This window comes from Echinops telfairi, unplaced genomic scaffold (assembly GCF_000313985.2).
Source record: "Echinops telfairi isolate 266 unplaced genomic scaffold, ASM31398v2 ScPeMD7_44;HRSCAF=162, whole genome shotgun sequence".
Lineage (NCBI taxonomy): Eukaryota > Metazoa > Chordata > Mammalia > Afrosoricida > Tenrecidae > Echinops > Echinops telfairi.
In genome coordinates, this window is record NW_022103942.1 from 7,674,490 (window position 1) to 7,700,753 (window position 26,264).

Here is a 26,264-nt window from a genome sequence, read left to right on the forward strand (position 1 = left end):
CCATCCTCATATAAATATATTTGCATATGTACATGTCTTTATCTAGACCTCTATAAATGCCCTTTGCCTCCTAGCTGTTTCCTCTATTTCCCTTGATTCTCCTCCTGTCCCACTATCATGCTCAGTCCCCACCAGGTTTCAGCACTTCCTCTTTGTTAAGTTCCCCTTGATCATGCCCTACCAGGTCTCCCACACCAAACTCCCCACCAATTTGGATCGCTTGTTGTTCCCTTGTCCCTGGGTTTGTTAAAAACCAATATTTCTCAAACTAAGTTCCATGAAAGGATTTCCAGAACATGTTAGCTAACAGGTGTTCTGAGATAAAGGTTTCGGTTCTGTGGACAAATGCGTTTAAGAAGGTCAAAAGAAAAAAGAGCTGGATATGTGTGTTCAATGTAGGGTATGGAGGGTTCTTGAATATGCTAATGATTATGTAGAATTTCCACGATGGCAATACAGTGCGTATAAAATTACTTTTATTATGAAAACACTTTCCTCATGGAAGATCTATTAGCATCTCTGTAACTAATGTCTAAGAATTGCAGGCAGAAAAAAAAGTGTGTAGACAGTAATTTCCAAATGCAGAGGGAGGAATGGCTCTAACACACACTGCAGTTAGGAAAGCAGTCAGAGACTGGGCTGGAAAGGGGAGATAAGAGAGGCTATGATTGAAAGCCTTAAAAGTTATAGTAAGGAGATTTTTATTTAATCTTGAATGCAATAGGCAAACACTGCACATATTAAAGCCTGCAGTGACAATAATCAGGGCAGTGTTTTAGGAAGATTAATTTGAGGAGACATAAAGGGTGGATTTGAAGAGAAAGATTATAGAGGGGAGGAGGAAGAGAAGGGGGTTTGTAAACAATTTTAATGAGTGTGGACCTGAGTATGTGGTAGTAGGTTTTCATTCAAGAGAGAAGAAAAGGTCTCAGCATAAGAATGGAAATAATAGAGTGATTAGCTTGATTGTTAGACAGTGGAACAGAAAAGACAAAGAAAATTTCAGTTTCAATCACTTAAGAAAAATGGTAGGGAATTTTCAAATTAATGACACTGGGGAACATATAGGCTAGTTTGAAGAAAGAAAGGAGATCACTAACAATACATTTAACTTCAACATGTCATTGGCCCTTCACATTAGATACCTAAACAAAGAGTTAAACATATTAGATAAACTCAGAAAATGTCTAAAAGGTGGAATTGGAGTTTATGATACTGCATAGGGTATCAGAAAAATAAATGAACCGTTAAATGCTGGGAATGCCATCAATTCTGGGGTAAAATACGATAGGCAAAATACAGAAACTGACTAAGGAGTTTAACTGTTATAAAACAAAATGATGAAACCAAAAAGAAAGACATACACACAGTGCTAAATAGCAAAAAGAAATGATCAACTATAAGGAAAATAAATAAAGAGTAGGAAAAAGTCAGTGTACTGGTCAATTTGGGATTTTCAAGTGACTTCTGAAATAATTTTTCAACAGACTGATGAAAACAGACTAATTCAATCAACAAACACCTATTGAGCATACACTATGTTAAGAGGCAATTTTTAATTTCTTAACACTCATTCAAGCCCCTAAACTGGTGAAGAGAGTACTTATCCAGCTCTAAAGTTAAGACATCCTATTTGGGCTCTTAAATGTATCTAGGAACTGTTCCCCATAGGGAATGTATATAAAAATGCAAAACTTATAGGTTGTGAAATTATGGTAGTCGATTTAAAAGATGATTCAAAACATTTTTGAATATTTAAAATTTAATGAGCATCTCAACATGCTTTTTGAATACTATTTACCTTATTTTGCAAATCATCCATGAAAATGTCATTTCAAAAATACTTTTGCTTGTGTAGTAATAAGACCAGTTAACCAATATCCCAGATAGTATTAATAACTAATGCCTTATTTATCTCTAGCATTAAAATAATTATTGTCCTGGAAAAATAAAATCTATAAAAGGTATTTAAACGAACATTTTAAACTAAAAAAAAGTCTGCTTCTGGTTACATTTGTACCTTCTGTCTAGCAAGATAGTTTTCCACCACATAAGTCACTGTGACATGACACAGAGTCTATATCTTGTTTCATTACCTGGGTTCGAAGTTGTTGGATTTCTATTTCAAGCTCTTTGATTTTTTCTTCTTTTTTTTGAAGCTCAGCTTGAGCTTGCTGTCGAGCTGTGAATTCTTCATCGAACTGCAATGATAAACACCATAAATGTACCCTTAAATAGTTTGAAGAAGGCTCTATTATTATGAAATGAAGTATTTTTTTCTTTTGATTCCGTAAACTACGTAACAAATTAAGAGTTCATGATTATTTTCTTGACAATTATTGACCCTTGTTTGTAAGGGGTGAATACTGGTGACAATAGTGTTAGTTATGAAGATATGTGCCCCTGACCCAAGGCAAACAAATTCACTTTCACTTCTGAAAAGGAAAAATGAAATTTAAAATGCATAGACTGAGAAGTTTCACTTCATACATACTGGAAGCTTGTTGTTTTGTTGTTGAAAACAACAATTTTTTAAAAAATTATTTTAATTTAATAAATTAGAAAATTCAAATAACAAAAAAGCCCTGTCAATAAGTTCAACTTCCAAACTACATTTAACCTTGACAGAAAACTACATTTCAAGGCATGCACATGAACATTAAAACAAGTTAGAGTATCTCTATCACATCCTTAATTGTTAGCATCACTACAGAAGTGCTTCACGATATCTTATAATTGATTGATCTATTTATGCCATAGAGGCATCTGCCTTCAGATAGCAAACCAAAATGTTTACATGAAATATTATGAGAAGAAGTGAGATGTTAAATTAAGGTCCACTAAAAATCAAAGACACCATCCAAATAGTCTTTGATACTCTGTACTGCATTCAGATCTCAATTTGCACAGCCAAATATATCAATTTGTTTTGCTTTTTGTCAATACCATTGCACCTATGCTACTTCTAGTTTTAAAATAATTTTCCTGTCTAGAATTGCCATTGTAATTTATAGAAGTATATGTATATATATACGTATATATATATATATACACACACACATATAAATCATAGACATAAGAATGGATTTTGAGCTTGCACTTAACTGTGAACTCCAACAGAATAATCAGTTCTTACAATGTGGTTCAACTAAGTCATTTATCCTAATTAAGGGAACACTGGAGTTAAGAAATCAGATGGTGCCAGGCAATCAGAAACAGTAGCTTCTGGGGTTTTAAATGCTTGTCTTCAAACATGAAGAAATCCAACTGAGGTGTCAGCTAAATCCACAAGTTAGAAAAGCAATAGCCTGTGTTATCCAAAGATTTTAAATAATAGAATCCAATACAAGAAGAGGGAATTGTATTCGACCTTAAATTCTAAGCATTTGGGTTTCAGAAGGATCTGGGTGACAAATTCATTTGCCCAGTCCCCACATGGCGTAAGCATCTGGTGCATGCCCTCTGACCCGACAAGTGAGGTGGCTAACCTTGCTTTTAGACAGAGTGCACTGGAAACTGGATTGATGCAGATAAAGTGATATTAAAATTTAACATATTCTTGTTTGTTTTCCCTTTTGACTAAGTTTTAATTTGTCAAGTTTTTATTATGTTCTGCTTTCCGTGGGATTGAGGCATTCCTGTATGCGTTGTGTGTGTGTGTGTGTGTGTGTGTGTGTGTGTGTGTGTGTGTGGTTTTTGTTTTGGGTTTTTTTAGTACGATTTTCTTTATATGAAATCCAGGTTAAGTAATTGGATGAATTGGTCCTTAGGGTTATGACATAGGAGGTCAGGGGTAAATATCGAGCTAATAAAAATAAGTACAAGAATAAAGAAAGTACTTTAAACCTGATTGTGGTGATGATTGCAAAACTCAGTATCTTTAAACCCATGGATTGTATGTATGTAAATTACATGTCTACTGTTAATAAATATTCATTCTTAGACTGGATTTGGACTTTGAGAATTCTGAAATAACTTTATTCAGATCGATAGTGTTTTAATCAAACCTGAAATACAATTTACCTGAACCTACACTATATTCACTACTCTCCATGTTAAGATTTATGTAACTATGGATGTGAAGACAATCTGGCTGTGACATCTGTCACCACTTGATCACCAGGGTTGATCTGGCTGATCTGGCTGGCTAGACAGGTATCCCCCTCCTCCATCACTGTACCATGTACATCCTTCACAAAGCTATATGCTCATTTAGGATGGTAATGTTCCCCAATAAAAGGCTGACTGTCCTATGGTCAGGAAGACTGAGAACCTTTAAACAAATCTCGATGTTTACCTAAATCTGCTGCCATCCCTCTTCAAAAAAATAGCTTCTCCTAATGTGTTTGACAAGCATAAGGCACACCGAAGCATACTGTTCCAAATTCACTTCTATAAATGCATTATTGATCAACTTGAATAGAGGCACATATCCTTTCTCCTTGTAATTTTAGATTATCTTAATGAAATATAACCACACAAAAGCAAAATCTCAGTAGCCTGAAATCTATACCTCAGCTGAAAAAGGCATTCTTAAAAGTCCACTAATCTGATCCTGTCTTTTAATGATAAATAAACTAAGATCCAAAGAGATTAAATGACTCATTTAAAGTCACAGCTAATAGTGGAAAAGTCAGTCTCATACAACTATCTCCTATCATTCCCCACTTTTGAAAAAAGCTTACACACAGCTGCCTTTTAATATAACCAAAAAAGCAGGGAATGGGGGAAACAGATAAACACTAGATCATACATCTTTTTATTTTCAATGTTGCTGATGAGACTAAAGCTCCAAACAATGATGATTGTGTTTTTATAACAATCTTTAGTGTTCCATTGCCCAAATTTATGCTGTAAAAAATTTTATCATATAGATAATCACTCTTTACTCCAGTTTTGTGGTATATAATCACAATGCCATACCCAAATTAAGAAGATTCAAAGACTTTCAAAGGCAGTTTAAATACGGTAGTTAAAACAAGAACATTAGAAATGTAAAGGTCTATTAATCAAAAAGCATGCATTTTCTTTCGCCAATAAAAATGACAGCTTCACACAAACATTTTATACTCGAGCTCTTAAAATCTATTCTAGTAACTGAAAGAGCAAAGACATTTCTTCAGATGCCCTGAAGTAACATCAGTAATACTCTATAATTTCTAGAGTGATAGCAAAAGTGATTATCTAATCGCAAGGTAAGTCATAACTTTGAAGAGCCAGCAATAAGTAAGCATTTTATCTTGCTGTCAAAAGGCGAAAGCTGAGAGCTTTTAGACTTGTGTGCTTCAATCCTTTTCCCTGCCACCAACAGGAGACAAGTGCTGCACTAAAGCGTCTTAGGACCTAGAAATGAATGACACTTTTGGAAGAAGCTAATATAATTGCACTGCACCATTCTGTTCCTGCCAATAGGACTCAATTAAAAGCCCAAACAGGTAGGACTAACTAAATTTCCCCCATTTCTCCAAGGAACGACCTATTATGGGTGAGCATTATAGGAAAGCAATGGAGGAATTTATTTTGGTGGATTATACCTATTTCCTTCCAGTGACCTAATTTTAGTTTGCTTATCATTTTAATATTATATACAGTGCTTTCCATAAAATTTAAATCAAATACGGTGATGAGAGACCCAAAGTAACCTTATCTTATTAGGAAAAAATCATCTTTGGTGCCAATGGTTTGGATCCAGGCTTATAAGGTGTTATATAAGTGAAACTATATTTATAAAGTCTCAGATATAGAAAAAAAAAGATTGACTATGTGTTGTGATGAAATTAAATTATCCATTTATTGATAGTGTTTCATAAGTCTTACCTTCTTTGAAAACTCCACTGCTTTTTGTTCACTTTCTTCCACTTTTGCTTTATTCACGCAAGAATCTATAAAGATGGATCAAAAGGTAATTTGACATTATCACACTGGCTCTGTAGTGAAAAGACAGTTGCCAACCTATAATTCAATTATAGCTATTATGAGTTTTGTATCAGTTGGTATAAAAGGAAAACTGACCTAGTCTATGCAAAAAACATGAACTGTGCCATTTTCTTTCTTTAGTGTAATTAAGGAACTTAATACTAAGCTTGCTGAGGCATCCCTGTGTCTATTTGGCCAAATCACACTTATTCTAACAGAATTGGAATATTCTCCAACTTTTACAATTAGAGAATTATTTTAAATGGTTTTCTTATTTAATTATGGGTGTAGATGTGCCCAAGATTCCATGTCTAAAACTTGCATCATCCCAAAATGACACTTTAAAATGCTAGGAGATAAAAACCATTCATTAATTCAGGTTCCATCCAAGTGAATGCTCTGTATTTAAGTTCTTTTTTTAAAACCTGGGTAACATTGTACCATGTACATAAAAAACAAATTTAAAATGTCCAAATATATTCAAAAACTCGAAAATCCAGTAGGAATGTATAATTTCCTAATAAAAAATCATTTCTAATGTGTTATAAAACAACTCAATGACCTATTTTGAGATAGACTGCATTTCTAATTGTTACATATAAGGTAATTTTATATCTGTCCATTCTACCTTTGTTTACCATAAAACCCCAAACACATAAACCATGACTGACTTACCAATTATAACTTGGAACACTATAAAATAGTGTAGAATGGCCCCATAGGGTTCTCAAAAGATGTAAGTATTTAAAGAAGTAGACTGCCCACATATTTTAACATCAAAGCAGCTATTGGGTTCAAGCTATTGATATTTTGTATAGCAGCCAAGCATTGAACCAGTTGGTCTTTGTTTACCAGCGAGAAATGTGGGGGGGGGAAAGGTATATTATGAATGTTCACAACAGCTTTTAAACAGTTACTAAAACCTATAAATAACCAAAATATCAATCAGCAATGAATAGAGGAACTAGAGTATAACCATATAATAGAATACTATTCAGCAATAAAATGGAATGGATTATCGGTAAATGTCACACAGAAACTTGCCTACATTTTAAAAACAATTCATGAAAAAACCACACCAAAATGTGCACATGGTTTTTGTTTTTATTTATAGGATAGTTTTAGTGAATGAAAGCGTATCTATACTAAGAAAGAAGAAATCATAGTTGTCTCAGAATGAGGAAACATTGTACAAAGAGACCAAAAAGAAAATGCAGTATCTTTAGATGGTCATCGGTATGCTCATTATCATGTTAGCATGGCATCATGGTACATAAAAATATGAAAAGTAAACAAATTATTCGATCTTAAACATTGGTAATCTACTTGAAAGCAAGCCTATCTCAGTAAAGCTGTTTTGTTTTAGTTTTTAAAAAAAGATTTGCGCAACTAAAGCAAGGCAACTAAGGAAGAAAGTGGTAACAATGAGATTAAACTGACCAGATCATTCACTTTGCTAACTAAGCTAGGAAGTGATTTTTATTTTTATTTAAATTACAAAGGGAAGGAGATAGAGTGTTTTGTAAAACGTACAATTATGATATAATTTATGTAAGAAATTGCGATCGCAGTGATATAAACTCAGAACTCCTTGAATTCAAGTGTTTGTCAAATAGAGATTCCTAGATTTCCTAGCAGTCTCTAAAACACCTGTAATTTTTGCATGTGCATAGCTTTAATGGAAGTTTTATAGCATTAACCAGAGTTTCAAAAAGGCTGCTTCTCATTACATAATAAGCAGCATTCATATATGCGCTTCACACAATTTCAAAGTAGAGGAACTTGAAACCTACAGAAATTTAATGATTTGTACACAATCATAAAGATGACAACACATGAATTCATAATGGATTTATGAAGTTGACTATCCTCTCTTACCTGCTCCTTTCACCTTTCCTTAGCAAATACTTTTGGTTAACAGTATATAATAATAACTACCTGGCACACCATGCAAAAGCAAATGTCTACTGAAGGCTGAATAAGGTAGCTCAAATCAACAGTGGAGTACATACGTCAACTATGATCCTGAATAGATTATATGACAATACAAATATTTGGAAATAGTCTCCCGTGGCTCCTTCAGCAAAACTTTAATTTATGAAGCCCAACTAAATATATGTACTAAGACTACCTTTCACATGCATTCATGGGGCAAGGTAACTTGGTAAAACCTTTTGGAAAATCATTGGGCTACTGAGAGCTCATGCACTCATTTTAATACTAAAGACTGAAAAAAAGAAAAATCCCAAATATTTACATGTAAGGATGTACAGTGTAGATTTATAATTAGACATACCTGAAAATAATTTTGATGTAAATCAAGAAAGGATTAGTTAAGTTAGTGACAATGTTCATATTTTTACAGTTAACAAAATTCTTTTACAGCTTATTGAAAAATCAACATATAGATAGAGATAGATGTACTAAGCAAAAAAGTACATAAATTTTAGATAATGGGCTTAGTGATTTGTCTCTTACATAAGTTCCTAAATTGCCTACAGTAACTGCGTAATACACTTGTAAAATCAGAAAGGAATGCATGATAAATAATAAAAAAGTTATTAATCTTTAACTATTGTTGTGAGCCTTTCCCATACTATGGACTAAAAGACTAATATAGAACTGGCATTGAACTGATGTCATTTTCTTATTGTAAAACCAAGACAAATGAGTTCATGTTTGAACCCTAATAGCAGTGATTTCCATTTGAAATAAATAAAACTGCTTAACTATGAGGTCGTATTTCACATCATCCTTTAGAAATGGTTCTAGAAAGTACAGCCAACTGCTGGTTTAGTATGACATGTCGCATTATCAGCAATACAGGGAGATGAACCATATCCCTACAAGTTCTTTCCTAGCATGAGGATCATGAAAATATAAACGGATATACAATGGATGGTCTCAAAAATTCTCAAGTTTCTGAGTCTGTACTTCTGTAGAAAAAGTTAATCAGAAAAACACTTAGATACAAAATAAATTAGAGCCCATTAAACATATGATTTCTACAACTGCAGCAAGGCGTCAGTATAAACTGAATTAAAATATTTCAGAAAATCATATTTGCATTCAGTTATAATAACATACTAATCTTTATGGAGTTTTGTTTAAACTGAATTCAAGGCTACTGAAACTTATCAAATGGGCTTCTATTTCCAACCAGACCCACAAAATATTTAGGAGCATAATGAAAATGTTAGCCCTTGAGTGCCAATGAATACAATGACTTAACAGATACTAATGGAGCTACATAATTCAGTGGAAGAACTATCTTCAAATGGTTTCTAATATACACAAAATGGAGACCACACAGTTTAAGAAACATTGTAGATTATATCACATACCTATCAGATGTGTGAGATCAATGTCTAATCTCTGCCTATACTTAAAGTCTGGGTCCATACCACTGCAGTGCAGCACAATCTGTGAAACACACTCCTCAATTATTTTGTAATACTGAGGCCTGTAAAAGAAAAGAAAGTATTCTTGAATGCCATTTCTCTATATACAAATCAATTTTCTTATGCACGGATTAAGTACAAAAAAGAATGAAGTGTTTTTCTCACTCTTCCTTGAAAAACCAAACAACCTCGTTCTAAAGTTGGTCTGAATGTCACAGTGCAAAACTCATTGTAATGTCATCAACACTCAGTGACTTCATACTCCAATTTGCTGAAGTCCATACCTGAGTTCAAAGATATTTCAATCATCGACTTATGTAAGCTATTGCTCCTAAAGTTAAATGGGGGTAACATGACCTGATGATAGCACTACATCTATGGATAAAGAAATGGTACTAGTCTTCCACAAGTTTTCAGTTTCAATAAGTACGTTGGCATTATGTGCCAAATGACATATTGAATTTAGAACAGCACTTTTACTTGCTATAGCTCTCATAGATTACAACTCTGAGTCGCCTATGTTAAGGACATTCTTAAGATCCACGTACAGTATGTCTGTATTTTAAAATCCCCACTTTAATAGAAACACACACAATTAGTAAATGCAAACCCATAACCTCTACTTGTTTCAAATGTTAAACATTTTCAAACATATCCTACTTTTGTAATCTTTCGAGGGAAATCAGTGCTTAAACATGATCACTTCCATTCTTCAAAAACAGGTTATGTAAATAAATAGCAAGTATTTTTCACATTACAATTTGAGAAACTTTTAGAATTTTCTCAGTGATTAACCAATTCAACCACAAAAACAACAAGGAGCACTACTGTACACACATTATGACATACAAATCTAGACGTATACTGTGCTGATAACTAGCCAACCTACTAACAATGTCAAACTAAAGCCAAAAGGATTTGTACTGTCCTTTTCTATCTTTGTCATGGGGTTGTTGATAAAACAATAGTAATATGTATGACATATTTGGGACTGTTTCGAGTCATCGATAGATCTAGAATAAATAATATTGGGTTATAATCTCAGTATGGTCAACACTTTGCAGAAATAATGAAAACAGAAAAGTTCTCTTTAGAGGCCAGCTTAATCATCAATTAAATAAAATGGTGGTCAAACTTCTACCATACGCAGATGTGCTCAGGAAGAAAACCATGCAACATTTCATCTAGTCAAAGTTACTGAGAAATACATGCACACAGAACATTTCTTCAGAACAATGGACATAACCCTATTGTTTTCAAGTTGCTTTCAGGCTTCAAAGACCTTATAGGAATGCATGTACCTTCTCCCTAAGGTTTCCTAGGCTGTAATATTTAAACAATCGAATTAGCGCATCTTTCCCCATTAGAACAGCTGGTGCATTCAAACTATAGGGCTCTTGATTGGCAGCACAGAATTTACCCACTGCACCAGGAGGACTTCTTTGTTTGCATTTGATTGTTAGTACTCATATGAGAAAGCAAAGACATTTTAAAGTATTACACTCTTAAATAAAATGTATGGAATTGAATGTTTTTAACAATGAGTTGGATGTTGGGCTACTAACCAAAAGGTAGATGGTTCAAACATACCAGCTGCTCTGAGATAGAAAGATGAGGCTATCCCTGGAACAATTCACAGTTCCTAAAATCCTATAGAGTGCTGTTATGAGTCAGGACCAATTCAATGATAATGGATTTTGGTCTATAATATTAGCAAGCACATCCATCAGTTATTATAATGCTTCATCTTCCTCTAGTTTTCCTTTTTATTTTGATTATACATTACCTCACATTAACCTTTATTTCCCTTCTTATCGAACATAATTGAACAAATCAGGGAAGCCATATGACAGAATTTTATTCAAATTGAAGTATCAGTGAGTATGAAGACAAACAAATAAGAGTCCCTTCAGCAGAGTTAAATATTTTATTGTTTCTGCTAACTTATGGGTTATTTTAATTACTTAGAGACATTTTTTTCTAATGTGCTGTTTTTAGATATATTCCTAGTTTATAGACTTGAATATTTCTTATTTTATGTGTCATTATCATACCCATTTTGAAAAATCACTTAGTGGACATAAAATTGAAAATACCAAAATCATTCTTTTCTTAGAAGCTATGACCATTTCTATTTCTAGATAAATACATAAAAGAAAATTAATAGCAAAGCTTTACTAATTCAAGTATAAAAGATAAATACTTAAATGTACTAGCACAGAACAGTCACTACATCATCATGGAGAGAACAAATCTAGTGAATTCACAGCTATAAAATGTTGTCTCGTTGAGGTACCTCAATTATGTTAGCAGGTTTTATATGCTGACCCAATTAAAACAAATAAATAACTTGAAGTAATACATTCCCTAATCAAGTCCAGCTCTTACTCTCCTTATATATTTTATATGTCTATTATGTAGGCCATAGTACATTGCTCATCAGCCTTTAATATTCTATTGAAAAAGATTTCTGAAATTGTCTCTTACCTGATATAATAGTCATTTCGGATGAGCAAAAAATGCTGTAGAATAGATAATAAGTAACTTTCCGCAGGAGTGCCATTCAGCATATTAGACAGAAGATGGTATACTTCATTCATATCAGTAGAAAGTAAGTCAAGAAAAATAATCAAAGATAATTGTTGAAAATGTTTTTTACTTTTAAACATGGATTTATTGTTTAGTTTCCATTACTATTTCTCAACCTTTACCCTCAAGGTCCAGTATCTGAACGAAATTTAATCTATAAAATCATGTAAACCAGTGTCCCCAAAAGTAGACACCATCACCTCCTGGGGAATGCTGAAACAATCAAGGGAATCAGCAAATACAATACTTACACTTTATCCTGGGCTATGGATTATAATACTATAATTGTGAAGTACCAGAGGGCCACCGAGTAATTTTTTTTTTTTTTTTCTGAAAAGAGGGCAGTAGACCAAATACGTTTGGGAACCCATGCTTCAAACCTTTTAAGTAGAAGATATATATCTAAAAATAGCCCCAAGACCATTTTCCATAATCTTCTGATTTAAAACAAGATTATAGTACTATTGGAACATTAATATATTCAATGAAAATGAGTTTTTATTGATCTCTCACTGGTTTTAATGTTTTTGGTGGTTGTCAAGTCAGTTCTGACTCATAGTGACCCTAGATCCTTGTTGTTAAAGCATAGAAACTATTTAGGTTGGTAAAAGACATCTATTTGAATTAAATTCAATCACAAAGACATCGGGGTATATTTAATGAGCTGGAAACATACACACACATATACATATATATATCACCTAGTTCAAAAGCACTAGATACATCTTCGGGGGGGGGGGCTTTCTACTCCAGCAAAGAGTTACAGTCTTGGAAACCCACAGGCAGTTCTACCCAGTTCTATGGGGTCTCTATGAGTTGGTAATGACTTGATGGCAGTGAGTTTGGTTTATTGATTATAGACATGCATGAATTTAGCGAATTTCTCTCCCAAAATCCTTATACAGGAGATAGTATCAGACTCGCCTCTCTTCAAGATCAATGAGCCAAGTAAATGTATTATTAAACATGCCCTTGTACAAGATTTCAGTGTAGTCTGTGTAAATCATCAGGACAATCTGATAATTCCTCAGTGTTAATCTTAAGAACACCATTGTAGCTAGATTCTAATCAAATACATTTATATTAAGTTGGCTGGTGACAAAAAAATACTAATAAAGATCCACAATACATAAAAAACATTATTTCGTGGTATATCAAAAGGATATTCCATTTCTGCTCGAATGTCATTGAGACGGTGTGATAATTCAGTTAGGTCGTCCTCTTTGTTCTCGTCAAATACTCTCAGCTGAATGTCAAGCTCATCATTGGCTTTTTCTTTTAGATCCTAGTGAATAAGCATGAAACGTAAACAATAACAGTTTGACAACAGCATACTTTGATAATAAAGACCAGAACACTATTGTTCATTTCCACACAAGAAAAAAATTCAAATATTGACCTAACCACTTGTTTGCCTAAAAGAAAATAAATGTAGCTAATATTTTTCCTATTTCAATTTAAAAGGACCTCAATGAATTTAACTGCAATTTTTCCCCTAACCTAGATTTTGATTATTCACATTAAAAACTAACCACCCCTTTTAAAATGGGTAACAACTAATTGAAACAATGCAAATTAAATGTTGTCATTTTGGCGTAACACAATAATCAAAGATCTCAAAAGAAGTCATGCAGTTAGAACATTCACATATGCCTCTGGTGAAAAATGCAAATATAGATCAACTGTATTAACAACCAACAGCAAATGCAAGGATATATTCAAGCACAACAGTCCCAAGTATGGCGTGAAATGTTGAATAAACAAATTTATTTTAAATGATATTTTGTGATTTTTAAAGCAAAAGGTTGTAGGACTTATTATCAAGCCACATGTCTAGTTTCCTCCCCACTTTTCACTTTTGCTTAGCCTAATCACAAAATACTGACTTGGGCATCAAAAGGATGTTTTTGTAATACATTATAAGCACATGCATTACAAACCTCTGATAAATTTCAAAATAATAATATAAAAAGGGAAAATAAACTTTGGAAGCATGCCACACTAGAGATTGTTGGGCTTAATATATATCACCTGGAAGATCTTTTAATATGTGTCCATTAAGTTGCAGCTTTCAAAACCAAAATCGATAATCCTAACTGTGGAAGATCAAGGGTGATACCGAAAGTGGGACTAGGATGTTCAGAGCTGAGCTTGAACTCTAAAAGGAAATGCAAGCATGGTGTATTTCAAAATTAGGTGGATCACACAAAATGGGGTGAAATTTCTTGTTTCTATCTTTATTCACTAGAACACTTATAAATAGTTATTACTTGAACTAGGCACAAATTTAAGTAATTTCTAGATTTTCCCCCAAATATTCACATGCATAATAATGTACAAATATTTTGCTTTGGCGCCATATGAAAAAAAAACGAATATTATATGTCAATATAATTTCATATAAACACAACAAATAATTGTCATTTATGCTTTTTCCCTGTTTAGTAATAAAATGCTTTGGGAATACTTACTCTGAAGCAAAATTAAGAAAGTTATTGGACTATAGAATCATCTAACATTGGTCAATAAAATTACTGGAAACACAGGAAATCCAGGACGGATGATCCGTTCAGGACCAGTGGTGTGAGTGGCGATACTGGGAGGGTAGAGGGAGTGTGGCTTGGAAAGAGGGAACCGATTACAAGGAACTATATGTGACCTCCTCCCTGGGGGATGGACAACAGAAAAGTGAGTGAAGGGAGATGTCGGACAGGGCAAGATATGACAAAATAATAATTTATAAATTATCAAGGGCTCATGAGGGAAGGGGGAGCAGGGAGGGAGGGGGAAAATGAGGACCTGATGCTGGGGACTTAAGTGGAGAGCAAATGTTTTCAGAATGACGAGGGCAATGAATGTGTAAATGTGCTTTACACATTTGATGTATGTATGGATAGTGATGAGTCATATGAGCCCATAATAAAACGAATAAAAAATATATTAGGTGATGTATTAACTCAGAAAGAGAAACCAGATACAATCAATAAATACCATGACCACTGAAAAAACAGCCTTTCACACATTTTAGAATATGGATTTTTCTTATTTTTATGTTGAACCACAAATTCTCTTAGATACATCATAAAAGTTCAATATATTTCAATGATTGAAAAACAGAAAACATGAAGTTAAATATTTTTATATTGTTATCATCAGAACTTTACCCCATGAGGGAAATACCCCATGAATGACATCAAGTACAGGAAGGAAAAGTATGTCTGGAGACTGACTATGGAAAAACTATACAATTATTTTTGACATGATTGAATTATGGAATGATATGACATACATATTAATTTCCATGTCACAGCAAATTAAAAAACAAAAAAGCACAGATCCAAAAATGAGTTCTGGGCTCCCATTAAATCTTTGTTCCAACTTAAGAACATTGAGTGCTAACATCATGGTCCTGCTCAATAATCAACTTCATGAAATTACAGCTGAAAATGAGGGTGATATAGCAAAATATAGTGAAGTAAGAACATCGTGCCTGGCTATCAACCGAAATAGTGTCTGGGGTCTTAAATGCTTCTATTCAAACAAGCAGCCATTTAAGCGAGGAGTCAACTACGTTAAGTCCACACAGAAGAAGCATACAAGCTTGTGTGATCCAAAGATGACCATTACAAAATTTAAATATGGTGAAGAGGAAAGTACCAGAGCTAAAATTATGAACACCCAATTTGTAGAAGGCTACGGAGGACAGTGGGAACCCAAAGCCCATCTGCAGAGTATCTAGTCAGACTGAGCTGCTGGCAGATTCTCGCTCGCCAAAGTCAAGAGTCCCGAACAGCCTTACTATGTCATCAGTCAGAGACCATTGTAATCCTGATTATGATAGATTGAACTTGGTACTATGCCAAGTTGTCCTCCCTGTGGACAGGACCTTATTTAGTACTAGGTACAAGTATCTCTAAGTTGTTTCTTTCCAGGTTTTTGTTCATTGATGGGGATCTTCTCCCTCTTATGCATCATTTGTATTTTTGCCTTTATATGATCTTAGTATATGATCTTATCATTACCACCTTTAGTACAATTTGTCTTGCACTGCTCAATTGTATGATATGTGAATTATGTGCCAATAAAACTGTTGGAAGAAAAAATGGGTATAAAATTACTATCTTCTTGTTAAATATCTTTAATATGACTACTAAATTAACTTATTTCAGTAAATATAACTGGTTATCCATTTATTTTCACTTTCAATTAGGACCAGAAATTATTTATACAACATGTATAATATGTGAACATACATATAAAAATGTGAAATTATAGGTATATCTAAATATAATATAGGAATTGTTAATTAATGCCACAGCCTAGAAACAATATGCTTAGATAACTTCCTTTTTGTCAAATGTCAAACCTAGATTTATGCAGCTATAAATTCTTGATAAAAAGAAATATTTTAATACATCATTAATAATTTTATACAGTAAAATTAATATGACAGCCTAAAAAAGTGATAGAAATGTATGACTTGGGTTTTATATTTTAAAAGGTAGAATATAAAATTAATAAACTATATTATTATATGAAATATTGCATTTTCAGATATTCTTGAGATATAGCTGCTGTATAGGCAGTGAATTGTTCATATTGATTCCCTATAGACATAATTACACTTCTGTAATATAATGTACTTCCAAGAAATCAAAGTCGATTACCAGAGATCGTCACCAAGCTTTGTCAGTCTCCTAGAAGAGTGAGGTAAATAATGGACACTGGCTTAAGGCAGAAATCCCTTAATAGCATGTTCCTTCGTATAGCTCACATACTTAAGTTAATATAATCCATCAAAAGGTAAACGGTGAAAACCTTATGAGAAGTCTTAAGAGCACAGCAAATACTTATTTCATAAACAACTATATACAATATAATCAGGCACTCTAATTTACTAGAGCCAATTCATCAAAAGTGATTTTCCAGATAAGTACAGCACAGACTCCATTTAAACACCAAAATTTAAACACGGGGAAGGGTGAAAGATCTGAGAAAGAATTATTTTCTAGAATATAATCAAAATAATTGGCCTACTCTACACGAATCAAACGAAACAGTGTCCTGGAGTCAGTTCCAAGTCCTAGGAACTCCACAGACATAGTAAAACTACCCCTTTGGGTTTACAAGGGTGTAAATCTTTATGGAAAGGTTTACCCAGTCTCGTCTTTCTCCTCCAGAAATAGTGGTGGGTTTTAACTGCTGGCCTTGAAGTTAGCAGTCAAATGCACAACAAGCCAAGCCACAGGATGTCTTATCACTAGGCTATTGATAATTATCCAAGAAAAAAAATGTGTTACTCTATTTTTAGGATTATCTCAGGGCCTAGTGAAATACTAATATCAATATGTTTCAGGAAGGTTTAATTTTTAAATCTATGTAACAACTACTAATATTAGCTGTTTTATTCTGTGCCACTGACTTGATGTCAACTCATGGCCATCCTGTAGAACTGTAAAGTAGGTTTTTAATTCGGCCTTGTGGCTGGCAGGTTGCAATTGCTGACTTTTAGTTACCTACAGGGTGTTTACCCATTGAACAACCTAAGTTACTTAATATTATTGATATTAGCCTTTTTTTATTCTGCCCTTAAATATTCTGAGCATGAAGCAGCTTTCTTTATTTTTTTCCCAATAGTTTTATTAGCATATAATTCACAAGTCATATAATTCAATAGTTCAATAACATTGAGAAGAGCTGTACAACTATCACCATAATTGGTTTTTGAACATTCTCGTCATTCTTGTATTCATCATTATTAGCTCCCAATTTCTACCCAACCTCCCTGCCATATCACTGAGGAATCATTAATGCAGTTACTGTCTCTATAGATTTAGCTATCCTGAATTTCATATACAGAAAAATATTTCAAAAACTAACAAGAATAAAAAGTAAAACAGATTTTAAATCTCAAGAGAAAAGAAAGCAGAAAATAGTAAAAACTAACAAATTTAAATGGCTCATAAGGAAGATCAAATGATAGATAAATTGTAACTTGACTGCATCTGCAATGATCCACTTCCAATACATGCTGCATACTAGCAGGGCCTGGTGTTCTACTTGTCAAAAATCAATCAATCAAAACCCCATGTGCCAATAATTCAGACTGGGCAGCGTTTCCTATCCATTATGGAGACTAACTCGAAAGTAGCTAACATAGTCTGAAAGAAGCCTTTCTGAAAACCTTTAATATGGTTAAGATCCAAGCCCTTTAAGGGTCCTACTTTAAATTCACATCCATTTTCCCACACTTGTTTTTTTTTTTAATCAGCTATTAGCCTTAATATTTCTAACTTACCTACTTGAATATGCTGTAGTATAGAAAATTTGAGAGTATGTCTTACTAGAATTGCATATAATATAAAAGTAAATTTTAAAGTATTTTAAAGGGTCATTTAGAATTATATTATTAATATTTAGGGCAGATATGGGACACTGATGGCTCCATGTTCAAGTGCTAGGCTCCTCTAAACAAAAAGTTGGCTGTTCTAACTCATGAGTCATTTGGTAGGAGAAAAGATTTATAGTCTTGAAAATTCTTTGTGACAATTCTCCTCTACCCTATAGGTTGATTACAGCGAGTGCGAATCAACTTGATGGCAATGTGCTTGGTTTTTTTGTTTGTTTGTTTGTTTGTTTTTTGGGGGGGTTGATTTTTAGTGAATGAATGAATAATAATTTAATGTTGCAATAAATTATATGTTTTAATTTTAATATTTAGTCAATTCAATAGTTAATTCACTATGGATGATATTACTTGCAAGTAGTATATATTTCATCAGAATCTTTCTTTCCTTGGCTCCAAATCATGACAGTAAGACTACAATAACAAAAACATGAGTAGTGGGATATATGGTCATACAGGATATTCTCAGGGATTATTTGTTTGAACTCTGATCTTCATCTTCCTGTCAAATTTAGCTAGAGAAAGTTTTTCTACTTTGTTGTTTATTTTGTCCCCAAATCACACATGTCTCCCCAATCTTGTATTAGCTTTTGACAGCCTCTGTTTAGGGAGACATATCCTATACTCTGCTATAAATTGGAGTTTCTTTGCAGATTATTATTGATTCAAGTGGATTCCAAGTTCCACTGTCTTAGGGGAAAAATATTTTCATATTCTGTATAGAATCTTTCTTCTATTAAAAAATTTTAAGAGCTCAAGCATAACACATACTACTTTGCTGAGGCATAAATAATATTTTAAAAGTAGGGTATATTAAATAAAACAAGATTGTAAGCTTATATTAATAACATAAATTAAGATGTATGTGTTACTCCAGACATTTTATATAGGGCCATATGGATTGTGGAAAATTGTATTTTGTCAATATAGATCCAAATATTGACTATGCAGACTCCTCCCAGCATGTTCACAACAGCAAAAAGATTGGAATAGCCTAAATGCCCATCAGTAGAAGAATGGATAAAGAAACTTTGGTACAATGCACCAAGGAATACAATTCATCTCTAAAAAATGATGAAAGTAGGAAACACTTCCTGGCATGGATAATATTATGTTGAGTGAAATTAGTCAATCACCAAAGGACAAATATTGTATGAGACCACAGTTACAAGGAAATGAACCAAGAGAAAGATTTTCAAATCGTAGCCAAAGAAGTAACATGAGAACACTAGTCTCATTGCACACAGATCAAACTCTAAAAGGTAAGAATAATAACTCCCACTCTCTCTATATTTTTCTCTGAAACAGAATAATTGAATTAAAACAAGGAAAATATTTTAGTCATATACGACAGGAAGTGTTCAACTTTTAGTTGAGGGAAATAAAAAAATGTAAATAATTACAACAACCAAGTCATAAAACATTTACATTAGTAAATGAATAGAGAATGCTAAGGATTCCAGGAAGTCAACATGCCCCAAAGACATTTATCCTCCCCAGAAAGAGCACCAGTTCAGTAAAGACAAACCACAAGAAAACTATTCAAAAGCAAACTATAATAAAAAACTGCAATATCCACCTTAGTTCTGTAAGGCCATAGACTTTACTGCTATCTTTGTGGGGGGAAATTAAAACAAGAATCATTAAATGTTATTAATTATATACCACCAGCCTGCTTCACAGGAGAAAAATTAGGCCTTTCTACTCTCATGAAAGAAACTACAAAGACAGTTCTATCCTATACTTCAGGTTTGGTATAAGTCAGAATCTCAGAGAGGGATGTGAGTTTGGAGTTGTTTTTAACTTTTGTGCTTCTTTTTGGAGTTGTGTTTAACTTTTGTGCTTCTTTTTTAAGTGTAAACAAAGCAGTTTAAACAAGTCATGTTTTCTAACAATATTACTCTTCAGTTCACACGTGCTCAATAAGAGCCCATAACACAGGGAATCCAGGGTAGATAAACACCTCAGGGCCAACAAAGAGAGTAGAGATACCAGGAGAATTAGGGGAGGCTGGGGGGAGAAAGCAGGAATTGATCATAAGGATCTATCTAGAACTCCCTCCCAGGGGGACAAATAATGGAAAGGTGGGTGGGGCGGCGGAGGATGTTGTAAGATATGAAAAAAAAATCTATAGCTTATCAAGGGTTCATGAGGGAGGGAAGGCGGGAGAGGGAGGGAGGGGGACGAAATGGGGAGCTGATATCAGGGGCTCAAGTGGGAAGAGAATGCCTTGACAATGATGATGATGGTGGCATATGTGCAAATGTACTTGACACATTGGAGAAATGTATGGATTGTGATAAGAGATGAAAGAGCCCCCTATAAAAGTATTTAAGAAAAGAAAAGAGGACAAGAAAAAAAATAACTAACACCTTAGCATTTGGATCTTCCTTTCAAGACATTTTAAGTGTGTTCTAGTTTTTAAAAATTTCTGTTTTCTTTTCTACTTAGGTTTTTCTCTCTTTTACTTTGTTATTATTGTTGGGCTCTCTGTTTGTTTGTTTGTTTCCAGTATGTTTTTCTCTATATGAAATCCAGGACAGGTAAATCTATAGCGACAGTAATTGGATTGGTGGTTTCCTGGGGCTATGGCAGGAGAGGTTGGGGGATGGGGGGATATGGGGAGGTAATAACAATGAGTACAAGAACTAAAAAAATATAGTCTAAAATTTAAAAAAATTATAAAGACAAAATGTATTAGTAATTTTTATAAACATGCTAGATTATCTTAGAACATGCCTATATAGTAATTCAAAATATTTCTCAAAAATGAGTATGAAGCAAATATTCAAATATGAGAAATACAATTATATTTCTTTAGAAATGTTCAGACAATATAATACCTACTCCTCACTTTTTCACTATGTCATTATCTGATATTTCTCATTAACGATAATAAGAAAAAATCTGCCTCTTTTGTGAATAAATAATGCAGTAAGAAATGCTGAGGTGCAAGTCAAGAGTAATGTTGATTGTGATAGGCAAAGTCCTGTATAAAATAATTTGGGATGTGATTCTCAGTGATTTGGAATTTATGGAATGATGCAGTTATACTTTCATTTCTGATGTGATGTGTGGTCATCTTCCATTTTTACAATAACATCAGTTCTTATATGATATCTTAGTCTTTGAAACCTAACAATGCCAACGAATTTAGGGGTGGTGTATACCAAGAATACTAATCTTAAGCATTGCGTATAGAATGCATTAGGCAAACTGCTATGCACAGTTTCGCTAACCATAAACAAAATAAATCCAATGCAAAAAGGAAATATAACCAAAACACAGGTAACATCTGGAAAGGTTATTAGCTTACTAGGAACCATTAGTGGAATGCTGTGACAGATATTACTACAATATAAAAAAAATATGAAATATCTAAGGCTTGTCAGATATGTGAGACTGAAATATTTAAGAGAAAATAGCAAGGTACATTTATTTACTGTGTTTCAAGTATTTTATCTCCCAAGAGAAAGTACTGAAGTCCATCCATATAATAAATGAATATATTTCTACTTACTGGTAACATTACTTTCAGTCCAGAACGGAGAAATTCATTCCTTAAATGTATTCGAAAATCAAGATCATAAGGAAAAGTTACAAGGGCATTTATAAATTGCATGCAGGCCACCTGCAAATAGAAAGCAAATTGTTTTATTCTTTAAAAAGACCTTTTAAAAATTTCGGAAATATTTACTTAATGCATTCATATAATTATTCATTTTCCACTTTTAAGACATGCATACTATAAATGTAATAAGAAATACAAATATTTGGACAAAACACTATGGTGAGTATGACTTGGAAGTAGAAACAGCAAAGGTTCTAATGTCTAAATTAATTCCAAGGAAGAGTTCATAAATGGTCCAGTACTGCTATGCTTTGCTAAACATAGAAAGGGAAACTAACAGCCCTTGGAGAAAGCTAAAGTTCCAAAACTGTGCATTTTGTAAAGTATCTTAAAATGTATCTTTCGTACTCAGATGTCCTCATAGTACACTTGACCTCAATTTTACATGGTGATAAACATTTTTTTCTGAAATAAAGCAAAGATAGTTATAAAAGTTCCCTAATATTAAATATAGAACAGTGATAACTTTTAGCAATTACTAAATAGAATTTTAAACTCGCTATCTTCAGATGGATAGATATAAAATATGTAGAGGATTAAAATACACAATTATGTAAAATCATCTTACTATATCTGAAAAAAGTCAAGCATGTAAAACTAAGATCAACTAGAAGGCACTGTGACACCAATACTAATGTACATTTCACAATAAAATAAATATATGGGCTTGTTTTCCTGTGAAAACATTTCATCGATTATACTAGTACTACAAAATGAGTTTGGCTTTCATTAGCTTCTTATTTTAAAATCCCCTACTATGAAAGGGAACTTATTTGTGGTCATTGCAAGCTAGAAGGGACTCAACAAAATGTTAAATGCCCTATGCTCCATACGTTATTCCAGACTAGCTTTTTCAAGTAGACAACTAAGAGGACTGCTGGAAATTGACAGATTTAGTAAGGATTAAGGGGAAAAACAATCATTAAATACCAGGAGAAAAATGCATCACCAACAAAAATATTTCAAAGATATTTTGACTAGACTTACTCAGATCTATTAATATGATAATTATTCTTTCAAGGTACTACAACAATAGAAAACGAGACGCAATGAACCCAAACTCAGTGGAAATGCCCTTTTTTCCAAAGTCTTCCAAGTATTCTGCCTTCTCTGGTAAATTTTGACTTACTCAGGTTCTAGTTTTCACAGGTGTTACTGCATTTTATTTTTTAGTTTTACATCACTATCATATGCATTCAAAATCAGCTTTTCATGTACTGAACCCATCTCTCAAATCCAGGTTCAAATATTAACAGCTACATGCTTCAAGGGAGATGATTCAGGTTGTTTCTAATACCAGATACCCAATAAATGTTTTAAAACTGCTGACCACTATCATACAAATGCACAACTATCGAGATAAAACAGACTAAATATTTTCCATACATCTGGCATTACCTTTAAGCAACAAACCAAATAATTTACTATGAAATTGATGCCCTAATGGATAACTTAATCTTTCTATGTATAATGAGAAACTGTATAAATTTTTATAACATTGCAATAAGCTAGGATGTAGTTTACATACAGTACATACCCATAACTATAGTATCATTTTATTTGCTTGAATGAGCCTTGTTACAACTATGCCATGACTGAACAAGCCAAAGTGCATTCCCAATCCAAAATTATCACAGAGAAAAGTTGCCATCTGCTAAGGTATTTTTTGCCAGAAAAAAATTCTAGCTTAATGGTTTGTATTAATACCCTACAAGTAAAGAGAACATTTCAGTTAAGAAAAAAGTTAATGAGTCTTGCAACTGTACCTTGATACAAATGAAAGTATTTGGATGGGAAGATATTTTTTTAAAAGTTAAAGTCAGTAAAATGAATACTTATATCAACATGAAGATAAATTTACATGTAATCAGATCAATGTTACTAGGCTATTAAACATTCTTTCCCATATACAGATATTGCAGGTCGGTTTCCAGACCACTGTAATAAAGAAACTCACACATGTTTTATGCTTCAAATGTATATTAAAGTTATATTTACAACATAATAGAGATATTAAGCCCTGGTAGCCCTGTAGGGTAAGCATTAGAATGTTAACCACAATGTTGGTGGTTCAAAATACCGGCTACGCTGGAGAAGAAAGATAGGCTATTTATTTCAGTATAAATTTATAGCCACAGAAAGCCTGAGGAACAGTTCTACTCTATTCTACAGGATGGTGATGAGTTGGTACTGACTTGATGGCAGTGAGTTCTGGATCAAGACTATGTAAAATAGTATTATGAATTAATTTGAAATACGTTGAGAAAATACTAAAATGTTACCCAAACCGAAAGTAAGCACATGCTCCTGGGGAAAAAAATGGCACATATCGATTTGCTTCTGGCTATATAAAATGCAGTATCTTTTAAGTGCAATAAAATACAATGAAAGGTGGCATGTCTATAATATTTGTCTATATAGCTGGATACCAATATCATGATGTTATGTTTTTTGAGTAATAATTAGAAAATACTTCACTCTCACTAACTTAAAGATAAAAAGAGACTAGTTTATCAAATAATATTGATTGCTTACCAAATACTAAGAATACATAAGAAATCCTGGGTGGCACTGTGGGCTAAGGGCTAGGCTGGTTAAAACCTACCAGCTGCTCTTCAAGACAAAGATGAGGCTGTCTGCTGCCATAAATCTTTGTAGTCTCAGGAACGCTTAAGGAACACTTCTACTCTGACCTACAGGCTAGCAATGAGTGAACATCAACCCTATGGCAATGGGAATAAAGATTTAATACAAGATGAATAGTTCTAGCACAAAGTATTGTCTACTGTCATCTGCTAAGAACTACCTTGTTATAGAAACATAAATATTACATGAATATGGGGGATTAAAAAATCAATTTAATTATTTTATGTTGTTATCTCACTACACTCTTGCTGCCCTTTACAGACAACAGGAACAAAATCAAGCAAAATTTAAGTAATTGTTACTATTTACAACTCTAAATTAAATTTTTAAATAATTAACATAAAAAGCATAAAACATTATTACTTCATTATGAAAATGAAATACCAACTGAGTGGGTTCTGAATTCAAAGAAAAAAATTTAAAACCTGTTATCATAATTAGTTTTCTTAATTACTATTCATTTCCAGAAAATGTATTTAGTGCTTTGCATAACTCATTATCTAATCTCATCCCTATGAAAAAACCATAAAAGGCAAATGTTATTATCCTAATTCTACAGATGATGAAACTGAGGCAAAACACAACTAAATAACTTTAAAAGGCCATACGACATGGAGGAAACCCAGGATTCTATCTTTCTTCTGTAAACATTTAATATTTGATATTTCTTATAAAAATATATCTATTCCAGTAATAGATTTACAAAACAAGTTTAAGATGGCTTAGGAACTACAATTATGCTTGTATATGCAGAATATCGGTCTTTGACAGTTTCATTAGAAAAGCATACAATTATTTAAATAACAATCTCTAGTAAATAGCTATAATAATACATAATAGTATGTAAAACAGAAGGTAAAAGAAAAAAATGACTTGTGAAGTGGATTAAATTCCACTTGAAACACATCCTAAAGAGTAAAATATGGGCAGCATCCATCATCTAATAATAATGACATCTTTCCTCCCTCTCCTTTACTTCCTGCCATCCACTCCCGATTCAGCGTGTGTGATGTGTGTACATATACACAGACACACATACTATAGCAGTAACATTATTATACCCAAGTTAAACTAATTCCAATTAAATAAAAAATTAAAGGAAGTTCCTCAGTTCCCAACAATCCCTATTCGCAGCCCCAAGACTCACAGCCAAGTGCGCAGCAGTCTCATACCCGGCTAGTGGCTACCATGTAGAACAACATAGATAGAGTAGACTAAGTTTCCATCATCTCAAAAATTTCAGTGGGACAGAATTTCAATGGAGACTCATTTTTTTAAAGCTTTTTGCATTATTTCTAAAACTCCATCTCCAAAGTACTATAAAATTTATTTCTGAATAATACATTTCAAAATTGATTTGCTGAACATCCAAGCACATAAATCTTTAAGAGTATGATTACTTTAATCATTGTCCTCTTCCAATGAAAATCAATTTGATTTCCAGATAATAATAATCAAACTCTGGATTAGAAAATACCGATTCATATGATTTGAAACCTAGATAGACCATAAAGTACTCTGATGCACAATAGTCATTTAATGGTAAAGAAACTGAAAACCTAGAAAGACTATGAAATTGACCCAAGGTCATGTAGCTTGAAACATAGAGTTAAGACAAGAACTTGGGCTTCACAACTTTTAGTCTTGAATTCTATCACATTTCAAAACAGTCTTT

General features: G+C 33.1%; 1 protein-coding gene across 2 annotated transcripts in view; it reads right to left on the reverse strand.

Moving 5' to 3' along the window:
- The window catches only part of DIAPH2 (diaphanous related formin 2), a 982,643-nt gene that overhangs the window by 713,332 nt on the left and 243,047 nt on the right, over nt 1–26,264 (reverse strand). For both annotated transcript variants that reach the window (XM_045290573.1, XM_045290572.1), the window contains 6 exons: nt 21,833–21,943; nt 13,073–13,191; nt 11,805–11,921; nt 9,261–9,379; nt 5,818–5,882; nt 2,097–2,201 (listed from right to left, as the gene is read on the reverse strand). In XM_045290573.1, coding sequence (XP_045146508.1) covers nt 2,097–2,201; nt 5,818–5,882; nt 9,261–9,379; nt 11,805–11,921; nt 13,073–13,191; nt 21,833–21,943 — 636 coding nt within the window. The remainder of the gene's footprint in view (nt 1–2,096; nt 2,202–5,817; nt 5,883–9,260; nt 9,380–11,804; nt 11,922–13,072; nt 13,192–21,832; nt 21,944–26,264) is intronic.